The sequence below is a fragment of the Chrysemys picta genome, chromosome 12, assembly GCF_011386835.1.
Source record: "Chrysemys picta bellii isolate R12L10 chromosome 12, ASM1138683v2, whole genome shotgun sequence".
NCBI classification, from domain to species: Eukaryota; Metazoa; Chordata; order Testudines; family Emydidae; genus Chrysemys; species Chrysemys picta.
In genome coordinates this window covers 10,985,985-11,008,013 of record NC_088802.1, presented here as the reverse complement: position 1 = coordinate 11,008,013, position 22,029 = coordinate 10,985,985, and the positions used below count along the sequence as shown (strand labels likewise).

The following is a 22,029-nucleotide window of genomic DNA, read 5'->3' as shown; positions in this document are numbered from 1 at the left end:
CCAGCAGCTGCCTCCTGTTTGGCTCCTAACAGGCCAACTCCTTAATTGGCTGCAGGTGTGAGCAGCCTCCCTGGCTGCTTCTGCCCCTCCCCCTGCTGGAGTGGGCCACTCGCACCACTACACTAACAGAGCCAGGATTTTGCAAATTTGCAACATCCTGTTAGTGTCAAAGAACCCAAAGTGGGTAAAGTTACTTTTATGCCAAAGTCTTTCCCTAACGTGGGTCTAGATTATGACAAAAGGCAGTAAGTAAATGAGAGAAACTGGAGTCTGAAGGGTGGGAGGGGAAAGTAAATCTCACTTACAGATTGTCTGTCCTGGGATTGTCGTGAGGCTGCAAGGATTTTGGTTCCATTTGTCAGGAAGGAGTTAAAATTCAGCCAGCAGAAAAGACAGAAACTGCTGAGAAGCATATTTCCATAAAGCCTTATGGGGTACATCCTTACACCGTCTATCTCTGCTTAGCCACCCACAAACAGGAACCAGCGCCCAAAGTCAGGTGGCTAAGGCGTCTAAGGCATTTCTTGCTGGAATGAGGTAGGCACCTGCCTCGCGCCACACAAAATGTGGGAGAGAAGGAGGGGAGGGTGTTGGTGATGTCACCCTTCTTCCAACTTTTATCCCCATGGTTAGAGCACTCAGCTGGCATGTGGGAGACCCAGGTTCAATCCCCCTGTCTAGAGTAGCTCAGGAATGTGAATACCAAACCAGGGCACAAACCCCATGCTGGTTAGATTTCACCCACTAGGTATCAAGTGTGAACCCCTCAAGCACTATAACAGCCTTAACATGGAGTCACAGACTGTCATATATCCTGCCACTCAGGCAAGCCTGCCTTTGTGATAGATGGTCCCTTACACCAACTCACCCCAATATTAAGGTTACACCCAGTTCCAAAGGACCAGTCCCTTAGCCCAGGTCAGTTGTACCTCAGATCTCTCGTCAAAGACAATGCTCATAGCTAATACTATAGTAAACTCTCTGAGGATTTATGAACTAAGAAAATAAATACGAGAGTTATTTACAAAGTTAAAGCAGGTGTAGAGATAATTTCTTTTTGACAAGGAGTTTTATTCACTTGCTTCCCCTGAGAGTTCAAGCTGATGGGAGGAGTGCTTGTGCATGTCTCCTTTTTATGGGTGTGTGGGGAGCAATCAACAAAGTCTTTTGTCCACTGATGTCCCATAATGGCTTGTCTGATATCTATGGGCCTTCTTGTGTTGGAGAGGAGTTGCATTTAATTTCTTTGGAGTTTCATTCCAAAAACTTAAAGCTAAATAACCCTGGAGTTAGTCCTCATTTTTCTGCCCCAATTCAAACTACCTTCTTTCCCAAGTGGAAAATGTTGGGGAACCATGAAATGAGTGTGATTCCACATGGGAATGAGAACAAAGGCCAATTCCTGCTCACAATTACACCTGTGTGGCCTTATTGACTTCCGGGAGAACAGATTTTTGCACAAGAACAGTTTTTGGTCTCTTCTGCTTTTTCACATCTGGTATAAGCAAAATCTCATTCACTTTCCTTCCCTAAATGCTGAGCACTTTAAGGGGAAAAAATAAGCAAGGTCTGCAGTCTGCTTGATCCTTCATTCTACACCAGCCTAGGAAACAACCACCAGACCTGATGGGTGTCACTACAGCAGCCTTGCTTGGGCTGTTCTTTTGAAAGATCCTTAATGGTTCTTTTCAGATGCTGATTTTCAATGAAGTCTTTTTGTTCTGGGGGGCAGAGAACACAACAGGGAATAGCTCTGTTTTGTCAACTCCTAGTCATTCAAAAACTGAAAGGCTTTAGATTCAATTTGTTTAATTTTTGTACAGTGATTGTGAGGAGATAACATGGTATGACTGGGCAGTGGGCAACCATCTAAAGATCTTTGTCACTTCTAGCTGTTACCTTTTTCCTACACAATAAAAGCTGGCTGCCTCCCAGACTGCAGTCGGAGCGAGGTAGGGTATGTGGTGTAGAGCCCATAGCTTGGGGAAAACACCTGCAGGAGGGCTGGGCTTTGCACTGGGACATGAGGAGAACTGAGGGTAAAATCATGAGGTTGAAAGAGGTGAGCAGGATGAGGAATGTTGCAGAGGCTTCCCCCCTCCCCGCAGCCTCAGCTCGCCACGCTGCCAGCGCGCTGCTCTGGGTGGCAGGGCTGTGAGATCCTCCAGGCGGCATGGTTCACAGCCGCCAGCCTGCTCCGGGCTGCGCGTCATGGTTGGCTCTGGCCTGGCAGCTCAGTAATGGGATGGGGAGCAGGGGGGCGTGGATAGGGGGCAGGGAGTTACGGGGTTGGTCGGGGTGGGGGTGTGGATAGCGGATGGCGCAGTCAGAGTGCTGGGAACAGGGGTTGGATAAGGGTCAGGGATCCTTGGGGGGTGGTCAGGGGACAGGGAGCGGGGGGGTTGGATGGGGCAGGGTTCCGGGGAGAGCAGGAAGAAGGGGGGATTGGATAGCGGGTGGGGGCCTGGCCACACCCGGCCCTCCATACCATTTTGGAACCCCAATGTGGCGCTCAGGCCAAAATGTTTGCCAACCCCTGACCTAGGAGTAAGGAGGCCTAAGAGAAAGGCAGCGGTGCATCCCTCTTACTACCTCTTACTCAGAAGTGTCTGTTTGAAGAATAGAGTGTAGTCAGAGTAGAAGAAATCTGTTAATTTTAAATAAATAAATAAATAAATAGAAATGTTTGATGACATAATTTGTTTGCAATATGTAATTCCTACTTAGGCTCTTCCCTCGCATTAGCCTTAGGTCCCTCATAACCTTAATCCAGCTCTGTCTCTAGGCTAGAGCAGCTGGTGGCTTTAACCATAGACTCCTGTGGTGAGTAGCTGCTCCGACTCTACTGCTGGGAACGTGGCAGCCCCGGCACGGGGAGCAGGTGTCAGACCAAAGGGTGGCTTGGATACACTCAATGAAGCCACACCAGGTGTAGAAGTATAACCGGTTTTATTGCCAAAGTATAATAAGCTTCCCAGTCTGCACGTGTTACTACATATGTGCTTTCCAGCAACCAAGCAAGCATCAATGCTTACACCCCTTCTGCTACGGACAGTCCTGGACCCTCCAGCCTTCTCCTTGAGGGCTCGTAGCAGGCGCTGCTCCAGCGTGGGGAGTTCCTGGGCCCCCCCAAGGCCAACGTCCGCAGGTGAGACTGCTCGTCTAAAGCAATTTGAGTAGCTGTTTTTATCATCCGCTCTTTCTAAGGGGGCGTATTCATACACAAGCAGGCTCTGGCAGGAAACACTATTGCTTTCTATTCCCACACTTAACACTCTCCGTCCCTCCTCATCTCTTTACTTGTTTAACCATTCAGAGTGGCTGCAAGCCAGCCCCGCGGGTCAAAGCCAGTTCACCACTAGCTCCACCCGGCCCATTCTGTAATAACAGGCCAAGTAACTTGCGGTCAAAGACAACAGCAGGGAGATGCAGCAGGGGAGGAGGCAGAAAAGCAGCGAGATAGACCGGAGAACCCAAGGGGACTGTCTGTGACTCCATGTTCAGGCTGTTCTAGCGCTTGAGTGTTCTCACTTGATACCTAATAGGTGAAATCTAAATACAGGACACACAAGCAGTGGGAGGTCTGTGCCCTGGTTTATAACTGTTTGCCCTGAGATTGGTACTCACGTTGATGAGCTGCTGTATACAGCTTGATGGGAGAACTGAACATCTGTCTCCCACGTGCCAGCTGAGTGCTCTCACCATGGGGCTAAAAATTATAAGGCAGGTGATAGCACCAAAACCACCCCCTCCTTCTCTCCCCCCCTCCTGTGGAGCGAGGCAGGTGCGTACTTCATTCCAGCAAGAAACGCTTTAGGCGCCTGAGCCACCTGACATCAGGCGCTGGGTTCCCGTCTGTGGGTTGCTAAGCAGACATAGATGCCCCTCTGCAGCCCCAATTTAGGCACCTGTCTGTGAGAGGGGGCAGGGATTAGGACACCCCTCCCCCTTGTCGCCTCTCCCATTGGCTAGCTTAGATGGATCCCCGCCTAGTGAGCTGGCTTTTGTGAATCGCACTGTAAGGTGCCTGTGATGTCCATGCATTGTCTAGGGAGTTTAGGCCCCTCATTCAGCTTTGCAGAGTTGCAGATGATGATTTTCTAGTTGCCTACAAATTAAGCCCTGTGATGCTCAGCATTGCAACACCAAGTCATGGATTGCCCCCGTGCAGCCAGTCTCCTCTCCGCAGAGCACAGCTGAGCAATTCCTGATTGACATGGGTGTGCACAGGACAGAGAGAGTACAGGCTGGAGAGTGACACAAAGCAGTAAAACCCAAACTCTCCTCCTCAAGGTGCGATATTCCCTGTGGGTGCTGGGGGGACACAACCAAGTCAGGAAGCAAATCCCAGGACTCTGCCCTCAACAACTGCAGTGGGGTCATTAAAGTGGAACAAACATGAACAATTGTTTGTAATATTTTATTTACAGTAGTAACTAAAGGTGGTAAGTAAAGGAAGCTGAGAAGGAGCCTTAATAACCACAGCATGGAAAGGAGATTCCCCAGCTACTGAGAACAGTTTTCTTAATGGCACAACAACAGTACAGTCATCCAGGAATCAATATAGGGAATTAATGAGTTACAGTGTCACTTTCAGTAACTTTTCATAAATCTCTGTCCCTCTCATGTTCCCTTTCATACTGTCCTTTTCTAATCATTTTTCTAAGCCTCACTTCTGATCCCTGCTTATTTTCCTGTGTCTCTCCCGCTCGCCTCCCCTCCCTGTCACAGATCATCTCCCATGGCTGCTCCATTTCCCGATTTTATTCCTTCCCCTCTTACTGCCCCCGACTCGTTCCCATCAGGGATATTTTCCTGTCACTCTTCTCATTTCTGTTTTCCACCATTTACCATAAACTCTCCCTTTCTTCTTGTTTTATTTTAATTTACATTTTTTCTTGCTTCTTCTAATTCCCTCTGGTTAAACCTGCTCTGTCCCTGCCTCCCCCAGAACTGCCAACATCAGGACTTAAATCATGAGACTGACCCAATGATGATTTTTTTAAGGTTATATAAAGGGTTTTTTTTTTTTTTTTTTTTTTTGGTCAATCTGCACCCATCTCCACCTCCCCACCCCTTTTGTGACAATTACAGGGTTACCAGCTTTTCTGTAATTACAGGGGAAGGTGATTTGGGCCCTGCAGCAGGAGCTCTGGTTGAGACACCCCGGTGAGATCTAATCCCACAGATCTGTACAAACCACTCCCTGCTGCTGCTTCTCCGCAAGCCCCCAAACCCTGATTGATTCATGGTGTGTCCCTGCCACCCCCACCTCTGCCTGTCCCCAGCCCGGCTGTTAGTTCTGCCCCCTGCCCAGCCCCCACCTCTGCCCCTCAGGGCCCCTCTGCCCCTCCTGCAGCCCCAGGGGTTCTTCCCCCCTCCCATTCCTGGGACTGCAGACAGGGAGGGTGAGGAGCTTCCAGGGGTCATAGAGATGAGGAGCCAGGGGCTGGGTAGATGGGAATCCTCGAAGGTCATAGAGTCTGGGGTCCATGAGGCTAGAGAGGCTGATTTCCGGTTCCCCCCTCTGCTGTGTGTCTCAGGGACACAGTCTGAGCTGGGCTCCCCCAACCCCCACCCAGAGCCAGGGTCGGATTCTCTCCCCAGGGACGGAGCCTCGCGGGAAAGTGAAGATCGGGGCCTCGTCACCAGCATCGATAAATGTCACCTGCCCCCGGTCACAATCCAGACAAACCCGGATCCTGCTGGGGGCCCGGCTCAGGGTCAGGGGGGTCACAGGGGAGGTGAGAGCCTGGAACTGATCCCAGTCCCACTCCACAGCCCAGATCCCCCCCTCAGGGCTACGGCTGATCCCTCTCTTCCTCCCCACAGCCTCTCTGGCCACCCCCACAGCCCAGCCTCCCCCACCCCCCACCCCCACCTCCACCTCCCAGCAATGTCTCCCCGAGGTGAATCCCTCACAGCCCAGCACACAGGGCAAATAGTCAAATCTCTCAGGGTTGTTGGGCAGTCGCTGTCGTATGTTTCCACATCTCACACTTTTCCCATCCTCAGACAGGACGAGTTGGGGATGAGCCGTGTCTGGATCCAGAGTCACATTCGCTGGGGAGAGAGAATCAGAGTGTGAGGGGCAGAGCTCAGCCCTGGGGGAGGCTGGGACCATTTCTCACACTCCCCAGCAGCCCAGTCCTGGCTGGGACAGACCTGGATCCCAGGGAGCTGCCTCTGTCCTGGGCACCTGAGACTGAGCAGAAATGTCACTGCAGTTCCTCAGTCTGTCTAATGGGACCCACTTCATTAGTTTTTCATTTGCTTGCTGAGGCTTCAGCTCCCTGCTCCCTCTGCTGGGGCTGCTCCATTCCCAGCATCAGAGACACAGCAAGGAAGGTTTTGGTGAGGAGGGAGCAGAGGAGGCAGGTACCAGCTTTGAACCCCAGAGGGAAGCTCCCTCCCCTAAGTGCAGCCTCCACTCCTCAGCCAGAGTGGGACGAGCCAATTAAGAAAAGAGAGTACGAAATGGCATTGGGTGGGGTAGCCCCATCCCCAGTCTAGAGAGAAGGGAGGAGTTAACAGCCTCACAGGGAGAGCATCTCCCCAATCCAGGAAGCAGGGAGCAGCTTCAGTGGGAGAGCCCAGCCCTGCCCAGAGGAAAGGCAGGATGTTGGAGAACAGCGATGGGGGAGACCCCCTGCACCGGGGTAAAGCAGAGGGATGTGTCAGCTCTCAGGGCAGAGAGCTCTGTTCACATGCTTCTCAAGGAGAGTTTTTCTGTTCAGCAGCATGGGCATGAACTCAGCACTAAGGTTGGTGTCAGGAGTGTTTGTGTGACTTCAGCGTGGGAGCTCCTCACTGTGCAGTGTGTTGTTTTTAGGGCTGTGTGTGTCATGGTCGATGTCACATTGGTTGGTAACTTTAGCTACAATCTCATTAAGACTTTTTCTGACAATCTAAAGACAATTTCCAGCTGCAATCTCACCCTGTCTGAACCTTCCTAGGGATCCTCCTCTTTTTGTCTCTAGTGCAGACGGCAGAGTGTCTGGAGGAGGGAAGGAGAAAGGAGATGAGATTTCAGGATTTCATATTTATAACCGTCTTTTTCCTCTCTCATTCAGGCATCTCCCAGCAATGGAACCAACATCTTTGCAACCTCACAACTATCCCAGGACCCACAATCTGTAAGTGAGATTTACTTTTCCCCTCCTCTTCCTCTCCCACCCTTCAGATCCCAGTTGGTTTCTCTCATTCACTTACTGCCTTTTGTCGTAACCTAGACCCAGAGCCTGCAAAGACTTTGGAATAAAAGTAACTTTACCCACTTTAGTACTTTGACACTAACAGGATGTTGAGAGTTTGTGAAATCCTGGCTCTAATTGTGAGCTCTTGGGTCTGTTTACTCAGCGTCTCTACAGAGAGCAGCAGGACGGGGCCTTGTCCTCCACAGGCAGAAAAAGAAATAATAGTAAAAGCATTTTATAAATGTGGAAATTGAAGTGGGGGAAAGGTTGACACAATGGGACATATTCATCCCTATTACAATGGCCCCCATCTGTCTTGGCCAACGTGCAGAGTTTCAGAGTCCCAGCTTTACACTGCCCATGTCATTCTGTCCCTTGTCTACCCCCCTCCCTCTTCCATCCACTCTCACCCCCCCCACCCCATTCCCAGCCCTCTCAGGAACCCGCCTTGTGCCTGCAGCTGCTGTGGAGGAGGTACCAGAGGCTCCTGTGCTGGACGGATCCCTGATCATGGGGGAGGGGCTTTCTCCTTCCCCCTACAGCCTATTTGGCCATGACTAGCTGCCATATAGGACCAGAGCTCAGTGATGGACTGGGTCCGCCTTTGAAATATGTGTCCCATGGATGGTGATGGGGCAGTAGATAGGGAGGGCTCTGTGTTATAGAAAATTCTTTGCCATATGTCTCACTGTTGGGTCTTGCCAAAATGCTCGGTATTCAACTGACCACCATATTTGGGGTCTGGAAGGAATTTCCTCCCAAGTCAGATTGGCAGAGAGCCTGGGGGGGTTTCTGCCTTCCTCTGTGGTTGTGGGGGATGGGTCACTTGCAGATTTAAACTAGTGTCAGTAGTGGATTCTCTGACCTGAAATCTTTAAATCATGATTTGAGGACTCCAGTAACTCAGTCAGAGGTTAGGGATCTATTGCAGGAGTGGGTGGGTGAGGTTCTGTGGCCTGCAATGTGGAGGAGGTCAGACTGGATGATCATGATGGTCCCTTTTGGCCTTAAAGTCGATGAGTCTGAGTCATTTCTTTCTTTAACAGTAATTGTCATGGCAAGACATATTTTTGGTAGAAATAAAGGTTTGAATTAATCAACCTGAGTGACTTGGAGCCCAAATGCGTGACATTCTCACCCAACAATGAAATAGAAGCATCATCTAATTGTGAACCAATTGGCCAGAGCCATTCTCCTCCCTCAGTCTCAGAGGTTCATCCCAATTTCCGTTCCTAGATCCCTTCTAGGTACCTTTGAATTTCCCCAGAGTCTCCAATAGCACAATCATTTCCTGGGAGAAACCACTGACTCGCTCTTCCAGTTCAGGAGAAATCTCCTCTGGCTGCTGGAACTTCCCCTTCTCACACCTGGAGAGAAACAATTTCAAGTCATTATATTTCATTGTTTGACTCATTATAAATTCTGGCTAGTGAGTCGCTGCTCTGATGGGCCTGGAGTTAGAATTCCTCGACTTCTCCCAGCATCAGAGCAGGTGCAACACAGCCCATGGCCGTGCAACCTTCCCTTCAAAGGACTCGTTAATATTCTTCAACTCTGGTCTGGAGAGATCAGCTCTGGGGACAAAAGGGGAATTGAGTCTCTGTGGCCAATTCACTCCTTGGCCTCCATGCTCTGAGTGACAGGAGGTTCCCAGGTGAAGTGCTGTAGAAATCTGCCTTCTAGGAATTAAACTCAGACACCAACTCCCCCCTCCCCAGCTTATTCCACAAAGGTCTCCACATAGTCCTCAGGTGGGAAAGACTCTTCTCCACTGCTGCCCTTGGCTGAATAGTGACCAGTGCCCCAGCAGTGACAGGCCCATATTCCATTCCCACAATCCTGAGGCAGCCAATCCCTCAGAGAGGTGACATCCCTAGGAAATACTTGAGGTCAGTCTTTCTCACTGAATGGAGAATTCCAGAGTCTTCTATACAAGGGTGAGAACCTCAAGATGAAGTTAATCAGAGAGATTCGTATCCAGCAAGTGACCTTCCCCACACATTTTGCTGTAGACCCCTGGGGAGATGTGGTGCTAACATCACCACCAAGCCCTTTCCCAGCATTGTGAAGTGTAAAGGGGAGTGAGAGAGAGCCACGTACCTGTTCAAGGTGCTTCTAATATCCTAGAAGAGAGAGAGACAAAAGAATTTCAGTCCCCTCTGACACACACACAGGATTCCAGGGAAGAGATTTTACAAATATGGGGAAGAAAGGCCCTGCCCTGGCCCCAGGGTCATGGATTCTCAGAGCTAATGGGGATTTTCCATCTCTCATATCTCTGAGTCTGTGACTCTGCAAAGAATAATAGTTATTCACATGTCAGCAATGCACACGCCGAGTTACATCATGGTCTCCGACTGCTGGACTCCAGTGCTTATGATTCAGGAGCCCTCCCTTCCCCGTGTGGGGATCTGGCATGTTTCTAATGACAGGCACTGCTTTCCAATTGTCCCTGGGGGTGCTCAATCCCACCCCCACTCTACCCTTTCCCGCAATGACACAACTCAGCTCAACTCTTCCCGCTCCCACTCCACCACCACCCTGCCTCTTCCCCGCCTCCTCTCCTGAGCACACTCCACCCCTGCTTCTCCCACTCCCTCCTAGCATCTCCTGCACACAGTGGAACAGCTGATCGCAGCAGGCTGGTGGTGCTGGAGGGAGTGGGAGGAGTTGATCGGCAGGGCTGCGGGGTGGGCAGCACTGAGGGGGGGAGCTGGCTGCCCAGGAGCACCCACCTGTGTTTCTCATTCAGTCTCACCTGCAGGAATTCATTTGCTGGCTTCTGACACTTCCCCTCCAGCTCACTGATCAGCTCACTGAGACGGGAAATCTGCTCGGAGAGTTTACTGACATTTTCATTCTGTATCTTCACAATCTCCTCATCCAGCTTCCCCAGCTGGGCCAGCAGGAGTCGCTCTTGTTCCTCCAGGAACTGTCGCAGTTGCTGAAATTCAGACACAATCTTCTGCCTCTCGGTTTGTGTTTGTTTCTGTATGAAAATAGGGCAAGGGCTGGTCAGAGACATGGATGGCGCCCGGGGTCCTTTCATGAAGAGCTGAGTGTGTAGGAAGCTGAATTTCTTTGAAAATCCTAAGATTTCTGACATTTGACTCTATCCTGTGAGTACTAGGCAGGGGATTCTCTCACGCCTTCCCCTTTGGCCCCTGTATCCCTCTGAAAGGGATGTTTCCATGCCTGTCATGGTCAGCATCTTCTGTTATTTATGGTCTCTGGAAATTCAGACCCAGAGCAGCAGGAGGCAGGACTCAGCACTACACTGACAGAGACGCCAGGGGAGTTAAAAGAAACAAACATTTGAAAAATGCACAAAATGACCAGACACAGTGGACAGCACTTCACGGGGACATTCAGTTCACTTGGGGGGATTTCTGTGAAAGCCACAAGGGCTAGACATTAACTCATCAACTGAAATGGAAGCTTAGGGCTTGTCTACACACGAATCTAACCCAACAATCCCCATGATCATGGAGAAACACACACAAGCCCACGGTCTCCAAGACCACACAGGAGTCTGCTTCCAAAAAGACCTCCCGGTGCCAGTCCCTGCTGGTTCATAACAAATGGCACCTACCAGATACTTCTCTCTCTTCCCTTCTCTAGTCGCTTTCAATCCCAACAGTTTTTCTCTCTCTTCCCTCAGAGTCTTCAAATGGGCCTGGATTCTTTCCTGAAGAAAGAGAAATGTTTTGGGAGGTTTCATCTGGATAGTTGAGAGGTGCTTGGAAGTGGGTGTTTTTGCAAACCCAAGATGACTGTGGTTCTAATCGCTTTGTGATATCAGGGCCACCAAGGAGATGAAACCTCATTAATGGAGACTGGGTGCGTGTCACATTCAGACTTGTTACCAATTCCAGTTCAGTCTTTTTAATAATTAGAGAGAGATCTCAATTATAACCAAGCTTTGGTTTCTGAACTGATTAGTGGTACAGAGTATAACAGGACACTGGAGTCACATGGGGGTGAATCAATAAACCTGTTTTGTAGAAGGTTTAACAAACCAAGTGATACAAATCCCAGAAACTACCAGGGTTTCAATATGGGCTGGGATTTCAGCCCTGAACCGCTGGGGACTGCACTGGTTGGGCAGAGCTGGTCTAATCACAAGGGCAAACCCCATGAGACACTGGGAGGCCATTTGTCTGGTTTGAAGCTGCACAGTCCCAGTTTTGTGGAGCACTATCCCTGTCCAGTAGGGACTCGGCACTGGACGTGGCTTTGTCTGGTGCAAAAGGGAGAGGAGGAGACTGAGGATGCAGGAGGACAAGCAAGTTAAAGTAGTATGGGCTGGATGAATGGACTATAAGGAGGATAGAAAGCTGGCTAGATCGTTGGGCTCAATGGGTAGTGATCAATGGCGACATGTCTAATTGGCAGCTGGTTTCAAGCGGAGTGCCCCAAGGGTTGGTCCTGAGGCTGGTTTTGTTCAATATCTTCATTAATGATCTGGAGGATGGCGTGGACTGCACTCTCAGCAAGTTTGCAGATGACACTAAACTGGGAGGAATGGTAGATACGCCGGAGGGTAGGGATAGGATACAGAGGGACCTAGACAAATTAGAGGATTGGGCCAAAAGAAACCTGATGAGGTTCAACAAGGACAAGTGCAGAGTCCTGCACTTAGGACGGAAGAATCCCATTCACTGTTACAGACTAGGGACCGAACGGCTAGGAAGCAGTTCTGCAGAAAAGGACCTAGGGGTTACAGTGGATGAGAAGCTGGATATGAGTCAACAGTGTTCCCTTGTTGCCAAGAAGGCTAACTCATTTTGGGCTGTGCAAGTAGGGGCATTGCCAGGAGATCGAGGGACGTGATCATTCCCCCTCTATTCGACATTGGTGAGGCCTCATCTGGAGTACTGTGTCCAGTTTTGGGCCCCACACTACAAGAAGGATGTGGAAAAATTGGAAAGAGTCCAGCGGAGGGCAACAAAAATGATTAGGGGTCTGGAGCACATGACTTATGAGGAGAGGCTGAGGGAACTGGGATTGTTTAGTCTGCAGAAGAGAAGAATGAGGGGGGATTTGATAGCTGCTTTCAACTACCTGAAAGGGGGTTCCAAAGAGGATGGATCTAGACTGTTCTCAGTGGTGCCAGATGAGAGAACAAGGAGTAATGGTCTCAAGTTGCAGTGGGGGAGGTTTAGGTTGGATATTAGGAACAACAATTTTCTCTAGGAGGGTGGTGAAGCACTGGACTGGATTACCTAGGGAGGTGGTGGAATCTCCTTCCTTAGAGGTTTTTAAGGTCAGGCTTGACAAAGCCCTGGTTGAGATGATTTAGTTGGGAATTGGTCCTGCTTTGAGCAGGGGGTTGGACTAGATGACCTCCTGAGGTCCCTTCCAACCTTCATATTCCATGATTCTATGACACCCGTGAAGGTGGGGGTGGGGCTGGGATGGCACCTTCATGCAGAATGATGCAGGTGGGTGGCATGCTGAAAATAGCAGTGGGGGGCCCACACAGATCGACTGATACTGGTGAGGACGGGCCCAGGCATGTTCTGTGGATGCCTCAGTGATCACCCTAATTAGACATGATGCAGATGTGTATAAAGAACTGCTTGGGGTTTGCCCCAGTGCTGTCCTAAACCCTTTCTGTGGCAATGCATCCTGGGCAGGTACCCAGAGTTCCATTCCCTGGTAAAGATCCTGGAAGCAGTGCATTCTGGGAGATTTCAAAAGGCTGCCTGGTGGGACTAAAGGAATCACTTAAGCTGCTCCTTGCCCATGTACACAATGGAACAGGTCAGACTGGCACCGGTCAGGTCCAGCCTATGGTTAGTTTTGCTACAATCCAGTCTAATCCCAGTGGTACTTGGCATGGACCTGAGCTGTCTGGAGCCCTTTTGTGTGCGGACTGAAGGTGCTCGGGGTCTCATACAGTGTTTAGCCCAGTGATCTCCTCTAGTGCAGGCCGGCAGCATCTGAGCTTAATCCCTCATGGAGCAACACAGGAGTTCAGAATCCCAGTGAGAAACCACCTCTCCCTGGTGGGCCTGGGACCTTTATCAAGGTGTCTCTCCCTCCTAATGGACACACTTCATCACTGGGTGGGGCTGATGCTAAGATGGCAGCATGGCAAAGTGGTTCGCATCTTGGACTGGGTCTGGGGAGATCTGGGTTCTACGCTAAGCTCTGTCACTGACAGGCTGGGTGACTGTGGGCAACTTGCTGCCTTGCTTTGTGCCTCAGTTTCCCTTCCCCATCTTCGGTCTACGTAGTGGTCACCTACCGGTCGATTGTGATTGACTAGTCGATCCTGGAGACACTCCCAGTTGATCATGATCTCCGGCGGCGCAGTGGGTTTGCCCACTACTGCTAAGGCTCCCTGCCTGCCCCAGCCGTACGGCACCCCCAGAAGCAGCCAACATGCCCCCGCAGCCTGGGGTGAGGGCAGGGTTCTCTGCTCATGGCTTCTGCCTGCAAGCACCGCCCCCACAGCTCCCATTGGCCAGGAATGGGGAAATGTGGCCAATGGGAGCTGCAGGAGTGGTGCCTGTAGAGAGGAGCAGTATGCAGAGCTACATTCCTCCCCCAGAGGCCACAGGGGCACATTGCCCCTTCTGAGAGTGACATATAGTATTGGGGCAGGCAGGGAGCCTTAATTGGCCCAGCTGCACTGCCGACTGTGAGCTGCCTGAGGTGAGTCAGTGCCGCCCGGCTGGAGCTAGCACCCCGGACCCCCTCCTGCCCTAGCCCAGAGTCCCCTCCCACACTGCAAACCCCTTGGCCACAGCTTGGAGACTGCACCCCCACCCCAGACCAGTGAAAGTGAGCAATGGAGAGGGGGGTATAGAGCGAGTAGGGATTTCGGGGGTGGGGAAAGGGAGGGGCCTCGGGGAAGGGGTGGGGTAGATCCTGCTGTCAAGGCTTGATATTTTGCCTCTGTTGCCACATTGCCAGATCATTAATTTTGTTACAGCATCTCCCGTAGAATGAAGACTTTACAGAGCTGGATGAAGAGTCACACCCGTGACAGGTAACTTTCGGTGAAATTAGCCTGTAATTAAAACCCAAAAGATAAACCATTAAATCTGACAGCAGTTCCCTACCTTGTATTCCTGGGCAGCTTCCTGTATGGGAACCACCGTGTGAGCGCGGTGAGCCTGGGATCTGTCACACACCACACAGATGGGGGTTTCATCCTCTTCACAGAACAGTTTCAGAGCCTCCTGGTGTTCCCCACACACCCCGTCCCCTCCTGCTCCCTTTGCTGCCTGTAAACTCAGCCGCTTCGCGATTTCTACGACATTTGCCAGCTGCCTGTTGGGCCTGAGGTTTCTCTGTTGCACAGTTTCTCTGCACTGAGGGCAGGAGGCGGCTGTATCGGATCCCTCCCAGCACTGGCTGATGCAGGCGCGGCAGAAATTGTGCCCACACTCCAGAATGACAGGTTCTGTGAAATACTCCATACAGATGGGACATGTCGCTTCCTCCTGGAGACTTTCCACGGGGTTCTCTGCAGCCATGGCTCCCTCTGGGCAGTTTGTAACAGGCTTAGTTTCAATTTCCTGAATTCACACTATGCCCCGCCTGCAGCAGCAAAGGGGTGTTTCCCTTCCTGAAAATGACTCCTGCTGTTTGCTGAGCAGGAAGGACCCAGCCAATTTCACCCCTGGAGGCTTTAGTGAAAAAATAAACAGTCACACCCATGGCAGGTAACTTTCAGTGAAATTAGCCTGTAATTAAAACCCGAAAGGGCTCCCGGCCTCCAATCAGCTCCTGTGCTGCTGGGGAGGGTCACTGAGGCCTCTACCTGTGGGGATGAGCCTACAGGAGCAGGAGCTGTGTGTCTAAGGAGTGATAGTCAGACTGGGCAGAATTTTATTTTTATGATAAATAATTTTGACAATTCTGTTTATTTTAAGCATTTTTTAATATTTATTGATTTAAACTTTCACAGTTGCACAACAATCTGGGTTTTAAGCATTTAATTCCAATTAAAATTTTCACGGTTGTGGGAAATTATGGGGGGAACAGACAATATTTTGGTCAGACCAGAACTATTTAATGACACTAGACACTGAGATTCAAAAAGTTGAAGCTTTAGAACTGTTAAAATTGTCTGTGAGCAGGTAAATCTCCTCCCTCCCCCAGCAGCACCTCCAGGGCAATGACCCAGTGCCTCCCCCACCACTACACGGACAGAGGCTGAAAGTCCATCTGATGGCAGCTCAGGGCCCTGTGGAATGTGCTGGGATCTCAGCCTGGGCCCTAGGGGCAGGTGACCCCCATCTCACACAACCACACCCAGCAAGGCCTGCTCCCATTTGTCAGTCCCAGCAGAGAGGCCGGGACTGCACAGACACCAAGATCCTGTCCCCCAGGTGAGGGCCCAGGACCGGTGTAACCACTAGGCGAACTAGGCTGCTGCCTAGCGTGCCAAGATTTGGGGGTGCCAAAAAGCGGTGTCCCAAATTTTTTTGCTCCGCCTGCTCCCTGGCCCATTGGAGCCCTCCCCAAATCCCCGCACTGGCCCCACCTCTTCCCCAAGTGCGCTGCATTCCTCCTCCTCCCCCCTCCCTCCCAGGCTTGCCACATGAACAACTCTTTCACAGCGCAAGTGCTGGGAGGGAGGGGGAGAGGCAGGACATGGCGGCGTGCTCGGGAGGAGGCGGAAGCGGAGGGGAGCTGGGGTGAGGGGGCAGGTCAGGGGCTCTGCACCCACAAATTTTTCCCTCCAGGGGAAAATTGCTCTGGGGGAGAGTGGGCACAAGGTGGAAGTTTCGCCTAGGGCACAAAATATCCTTGCACCGGCTCTGGCTGGGGCCCAATGGCCGAGGGCAGCTGGTGTGAGGGGAGCTCGGACTAGGGGCCTGCAGGGTACATGGTGTGGGATAAACAGAGACCTCTCAGGCCACTTGCCCATTGCGGCTGCAGGAGGGGATGTGGGGACAGACTGAGGAGGCCTGGGGCAGTCTGGGAAGCCGCCATCGGGGACAAGGAGAGGGAATTCAGCTGTGGCGGGGAAGCCGTGCTGTGCAGAGATGCTGCTGCGGATGCAGCTAGTTACCCGAGTCCAGTGTTGCAGCAGTTTAACAACGTGGTTAATAGAGACGTTGCAGCTCAGCGGAGTGAAGTGCTGATCTTTTGCTGGTCTCCGCGCGGCTTGAGATTTGCAGCCATCATTCAAACACCTTTCCCCTGCTGCTGTCTCAGGTACCTGGGTCTGCACTCAGCATTGCAGAGCGGAGCAGATTCAGTGCTTCGGTACAGGGTTGCGGAAAGGAAAAAGACTGGAATGATACATATAGTACCTGTCATTTCTCTCCCCTATCTGTCGGATGTACCATGTGCAGCAGTTACTTTGAGACATTCAGTCAGACAGCTGGGGGGGCATTTTTGTGATCTGCCCCTTTCTCAATAAATTGTGACTGTAACTTTACCCATTTCGGTCCCTTTGGCATCACTGGGAGGCTGAGACCTTTCAGGATCGGGACACTAAATCGTAAGCTTTTGGGGTCTATTTCCTCAGTGTCTGCTCAGAGCTCAGCACCATGGGGCTCTTGTCCTCCATAGACTGTAATGTGAAGAGATACACAGGCATTGTATAGATGGGGAAACTGAGGCAGGGAAAGGGCTGGTTCAACAGGCCCCTATCAGTGGCTGCAAGGGCCAGTGCAGACCTTAACAGCAGCTAGGCAAGTCCCGAGCTCCAGCCAGAGCTGCATCCCTGGTTTAATGGTCCTCAGGGGCTTTGCCAGGGTGCAGAGTACAAGAGATGCAGCTTCACCCTGGCCAAATCCTTCTATCCCTTTCCGTCCCTTCCTCCTCCAGCCTGTCCATGCCCCAACCCCACTCCCTCCCGTCCCTCCCAGGAGCACTCCCTGTGCCTGCAGCTGCTGGGGAGGAGGCACAAACAGCCGTGCTAGCCGGCACAGGAACCAGAGCACAATGATGGGCTGGGTCCAAATGTCACAAATATCTTTTGATGTAGAGTCCAAATTTGGGTCCTGACCTAAGTGCTTAGGGGCTGGTTCTCCAAGGGGCTGGGCACCCGCAGCGCCCACTGACTCCGGCTGCAGCTACGAATGCAGGTGGAACACGTGCCATGAACTCCTGTATTTCGAGGAGATAAACTGAGACACCCACAATTAGGCCACTGCTGTAAATGTAGGCCTTACCGACTTGTCCATTAACAGCAGCTCATGGGCTAAGTCTCATTGGAAGTCGCTGTTTATATTTGGTCACTGCTCGGTCCCATGATTGTAAGGAGCAGAGGTGCCAACTCCATGGGTGCTCCGGAGCTCAAACACCCATGGAACAAATATAGGTGGTGCTCAGCACCCACCAGGTATAGCTATTCTGCGGGCTGCCAATGAGCTATTTGGTGGCATGGGGAGGTGCCTGGAGGAGGGTGGAAAGCAGCGAGCTGCAGATTGGCTGCGGCTTCGGGGAGGGGTTGGAGCAGGGGCAGGAAGAGGCAGACAGAGGGCAAGGACATAGGGGAGGAGGTGGAGTGGGGTTGGGAAGAGGCGGAGCAAGGGTGGGGCCTCAGGGGAGGGGCATAGTGGGAGTGTGACATCAGGGCAGAGTGGGGGTGGAGCACCCCTGGGGAAAAATAACAGTCAGCACCTATGATCCTACTGCCTGCCAGGGGTGGGAGGAAGTATTTGAACAAGAGCCCCCACTACTCAGGAGAGTGCGCTAACCTCTAAGCCAGTGTTTTGCAAACTGGAGGGTCCTGACCCAAAAGGGGATTGCAAGGCGCGTGTGTGTGTGTGTGTGTGTGTGTGTGTGTGTGTGTGTCTCACGAGACCACAAAAAATATTATGATAACCACGGGTACGAGTGGAACACAGAGGTCATGGATAATGTGATTTTATTTGACCTCCATGACTTCATCTCCACACAACAGGGCTTCGTCTTCAGCCCCACACACGTGGCTCCGGCTGTCAGCCCCACATGGCGGGGCTCAAGCTTCAGCTGCTTTGCATGTCCAGGGTTGGAAGTGCTGCAGGAACAGCAAGTGACAGGGGAATCTCCCACTGAACTGAAGGCAAATTCTCAGGAAGCCCAAGGACTTACAATGATCTGATCTGCCCTATGGATGCAAGTGTCTCTCAATTATCCCTGGAGTCTGTCCATGTCCCTGCCCTGCTCTCTCCCTGGTCCAATGTTACAGGCAAAGACAGAAGCTGAAAGGCAGAAACTTTTGTCTTACAAAGCAAATTTTCCAGGAAATACCCTGTGCCAGTGAGCTGATCAGTGAGATGGAGGGGACTGGTCAGCAGCCAGTGAGTGAATTCCTGCAGCTGAGACTTCGGGAGAGACAACTCAGAACTTTTCCCAGTGGAGGGAGGGGTATTGGAGTCCAGGAGTCAGAGATCTCAGAGTAACTCAGTAAGTGCATTGCTGGAATAGGAAATATGATTGTGCTTTGGCTGGCGTGGCCAGTTCTGCCCCGTCCCGACCCCTGTTCAGCTCGCCCCCCACCCCAGCAGCAGTTGGGCCGTGGCTGTTTCCCCCCCCCACTATGGGACTGTCCTACCTGCCATACTGCTTCATGGGCTCAGGTGTTTTTGAAAAGCAACAACAGGGGATGCCAGCTCATGAACAGGCGTGTGTGTATATGATCACAAACTGGAGAACTTGGAGGACGCTGATGTGGCTAGTAAGTAGGTTCAACTAGCAGAATAACATTGCTATTGTGATGAAGGAATAAAACCACTGAATATTGTTTCCTTTTGAGCCATCTTTATATTACATAAGAACGTGTGCAAAAAAAAAAGTTTGGTTGTCCATAATTTTTTTCTATACTGTCCAAAACAAATATTTTCAGCACTTGGCAACCCTCGTCCCAGACACTCTCTAAGGGTAACCCTCCAGTGAGTGAGATGTTGAAGCAAAACGCTCCGCCCTGGGATTTTCTCTATCAGAGAACACAAATGTTAGTAGAAGCCATCCACTTTTAGAGAAGCTGTTTTACCAGGGAGACATATCTTGGGAACCCTTCGTCAACTGGCCTCCAATTTGGCCCCCAGCCCGACCATGCTCCTCCCCAGGGCACATGAAACGTTCAGGCAAACTGAGGGACGGTGTCGATCTTAGTGTACTTACAATAGTCAAGTTTTAAACAGAAAGCTGGTCTCATCCATAACTCTAGTCATCCCAGTGGTGTACTACAATAAGGGAGGTGATGTGACATGACCCTCACATCCTCCTCCAGCCATGGGGTGTGCAGCTAAGCAGGTGTCTACCTCTGTGAAGGAAGGCCTTAGCACTTGCCCCTCTCATTGGCATCTCCCATTGGTTGGTTTAAGTGGCTTCCCCACTACAGTGCTGGCTTTTCCGGATCAAAGTCTAAGGGTGTGTTTACACTACGTCTGTGGCAGAGGCAGCTGTTATATCGACAGACGATTTCCTCCATTGACCTATTTGTGTCTACATCAGGGGTTAGATCCGTCTAGCTACGTCACACAGGGTGTGAAAGTTTTCACAGAGCTGAGCGTTATACCTAGGCCAACCTAAGTTGTAGGTGTAGACCAGGCCTCAGGAAGAATAAGGGTATGTCTACGCTCCATTCACTACTGCAGCAGTGCTACAGCTGTGTCGCTGAAGTGCCGTAGTGTAGATGCCTCCTGCATTAAAGAAAGTGGTTTTTCCATCTCTCTAGCTAATCCCCTTTTCTGAGAGGCCGTAGCCAGGTCACCGGCAGAATTCCATTGTCTACACCAGGGGTTAGGTCAATCTAGCTGTGAAACTCAGGCCGTGAATAACGTAGCTGAAGTCACAATATTGAACTTGGAAAGGCCATTTCCAAGAGCTTCTGCATCTGAACGTGCCATATTGCCAGATGATCCAGTAAAAGTAGTGTCATCAGAAATTTCAATTGGGGCAACACAAATGTTTCTAAGTTCATAGGGAAGAGGCTTCAAAGCATCAGTGCAACTCTCCCATTACACTGCTCTACAGCCAACATGCTTCTCAAATAAATGTAGTCAAACTTTACTAATTCTGGGTCACTGAGAACAAAAATGATGCTTAAAATTGTTGATTGGTTCTAGTTTTCAAGATATGCTATTGGGTCAGTATATACAACCCTTGACTTGGGAATGGCAGAGGATAAGTGAGTTATAAAGGGAAGGGATCTCACTTTAAACCAGAAATGACTAAAATACATCTTTGACTGGATCTATGAATAAATCTATGACTGGGTTTGGACAGTACTTGCTTTTTAGGCAAAAAAATGAATGATGCAATCTGAAGCTGGTATTGCGTCATACATGATATTAATTGCATCATGCTATTCCTAGAAGTCATGGATGATGTAATCATAACGAAGCTTACATCACTCTGCTGAACAAATTGCCCTATATCAGCTCTAGAAATCATACAGTGTCGTGCTCTCTTATTTGTCAGTGTTTGATTTTGCAAAGGGACACATTTCTGTTTAGCTAAAGTGAGCAGAGATGCCTCGTACTTGTGTGAACAATGCAGATAACTTCTGCTATGTTTGTGAAGTGACTTTTGCATCACAAAAGCGCAGTATAACCACTCTGGTTAGGAAAGCCTATCACCTTTATTTTGGCTGCAAAATTGGAGATCAGGACAAGAGGTGGGCCCCACACATATGCTGCAACACTTGTGCAACAAATCTTTGCCAGTGGTTGAACAGGAAAAGGAAATCTATGCCTTTTGCAGTGCCAATGATTTGGAGAGAGCCAACAGATCATACCAGCAATTGTTACTTCTGCATGGTGCCTCCAGTAGGGAAAGGTGTGTCAAAGAAGAAAAAGTGGACTGTGCATTATCCAAACATTCCATCAGCTATACGCCCAGTACCCCACGGAGAAGGACTGCCGGTTCCTGATGCACCAGAATCATTCTCACTTGAGTCAGATGAGGAAGAGGAAGAGGATGAAACTTCTGGTCCTGAACCATCAATATCACAGGACCCACATTTTCTCCCATCCTCCTCCTCTGAACCACACCTCATAACACAAGGTGAACTGAATGACCTTGTCAGGGATTTGGAACTACCCAAGAGTAAGGCAGAGCTGTTGGGCTCCAGACTACAGCAGTGGAATCTCCTGGCAGGTGATGTTAGGGTTTCCATGTTCCGTGACCATCAAAAGGATCTTGTCCCATTCTTCTTCATGGAAGGTGATCTTGTAGCCTGCAACAACATCGATGGTGTGATGGCAGCCCTCAACATCGTTCACGATCCAGATGAGTGGAGACTGTTCATTGGTTCATTGAAGACGAGTCTTAAAGCTGTTTTACTGCATAATGGCAATGTTTTGCCATCAATTCCAGTTGGTCATGCAGTCCATATGAAGGAAACCTATGACAACATGAAACAACTTTTGAGGTGCATAAACTATGACCAACATCAGTGGCAGCTTTGTGGCGATTTGAAAGTTGTTGCTCTCTTACTTGGTCTGCAGACTGGATACACAAAGTACTGCTGTTTTCTCTGCGAATGGGATAGTCGTGCAAGAGATTCCCACTACATCAAGAAAGATTGGCCACTCCGACAGTCATTGGAGCCTGGGAGGAAAAGTGTTCAGCATCCACCACTTGTTGAATCAAGGAAGATTTTGTTACCACCCTTACACATCAAGCTGGGTCTGATGAAGAACTTTGTCAAGGCTATTGACAAAACACAAGCAGCTTTCAAGTACCTCTGTGGAAAATTTCCAAGGTTAAGTGAAGCTAAGATAAAGGAAGGTGTCTTTGTTGGTCCTCAGATTCGTGAACTTCTTCGAGATGATGCATTTGACCATGCACTGCGTGGCAAGGAAAAGATGGCATGGAAAACCTTCCAGTTAGTGGCAATAAATTTTCTCGGAAACAAGGCTGACAACTA

The 22,029-nt window shown here is 50.4% G+C and overlaps 2 protein-coding genes across 2 annotated transcripts in view; one reads left to right on the top strand and one right to left on the bottom strand.

Moving 5' to 3' along the window:
- The window catches only part of LOC101948742 (zinc finger protein RFP-like), a 1,201,957-nt gene that overhangs the window by 11,133 nt on the left and 1,168,795 nt on the right, over positions 1–22,029 (top strand). The window lies entirely within an intron of this gene.
- Positions 4,407–14,899, bottom strand: LOC101932418 (zinc finger protein RFP-like). The gene is made up of 7 exons (XM_065564595.1): positions 14,270–14,899; positions 10,789–10,884; positions 9,955–10,185; positions 9,297–9,319; positions 8,448–8,563; positions 6,938–6,997; positions 4,407–6,063 (listed from the first exon to the last, which is right to left on the bottom strand). Exons 1-7 carry the CDS (start codon positions 14,684–14,686, stop codon positions 5,540–5,542), a joined length of 1,467 nt encoding a protein of 488 aa, XP_065420667.1. The 5' UTR covers positions 14,687–14,899; the 3' UTR covers positions 4,407–5,539.

What these genes read in the sequence shown, in the direction of transcription:
- LOC101932418 (XM_065564595.1), bottom strand. Translation starts at nt 14,686, where the DNA reads ATGGCTGCAGAGAACCCCGTGGAAAGTCTCCAGGAGGAAGCGACATGT. An exon ending in ATTAGAAGCACCTTGAACAG is followed by an intron (nt 8,564 to 9,296) that starts GTACGTGGCTCT and finishes GTTTCTCTCCAG; the next exon opens with GTGTGAGAAGGGGAAGTTCC. An exon ending in CCTAGGAAGGTTCAGACAGG is followed by an intron (nt 6,064 to 6,937) that starts GTGAGATTGCAG and finishes CTCTCTCCCCAG; the next exon opens with CGAATGTGACTCTGGATCCA.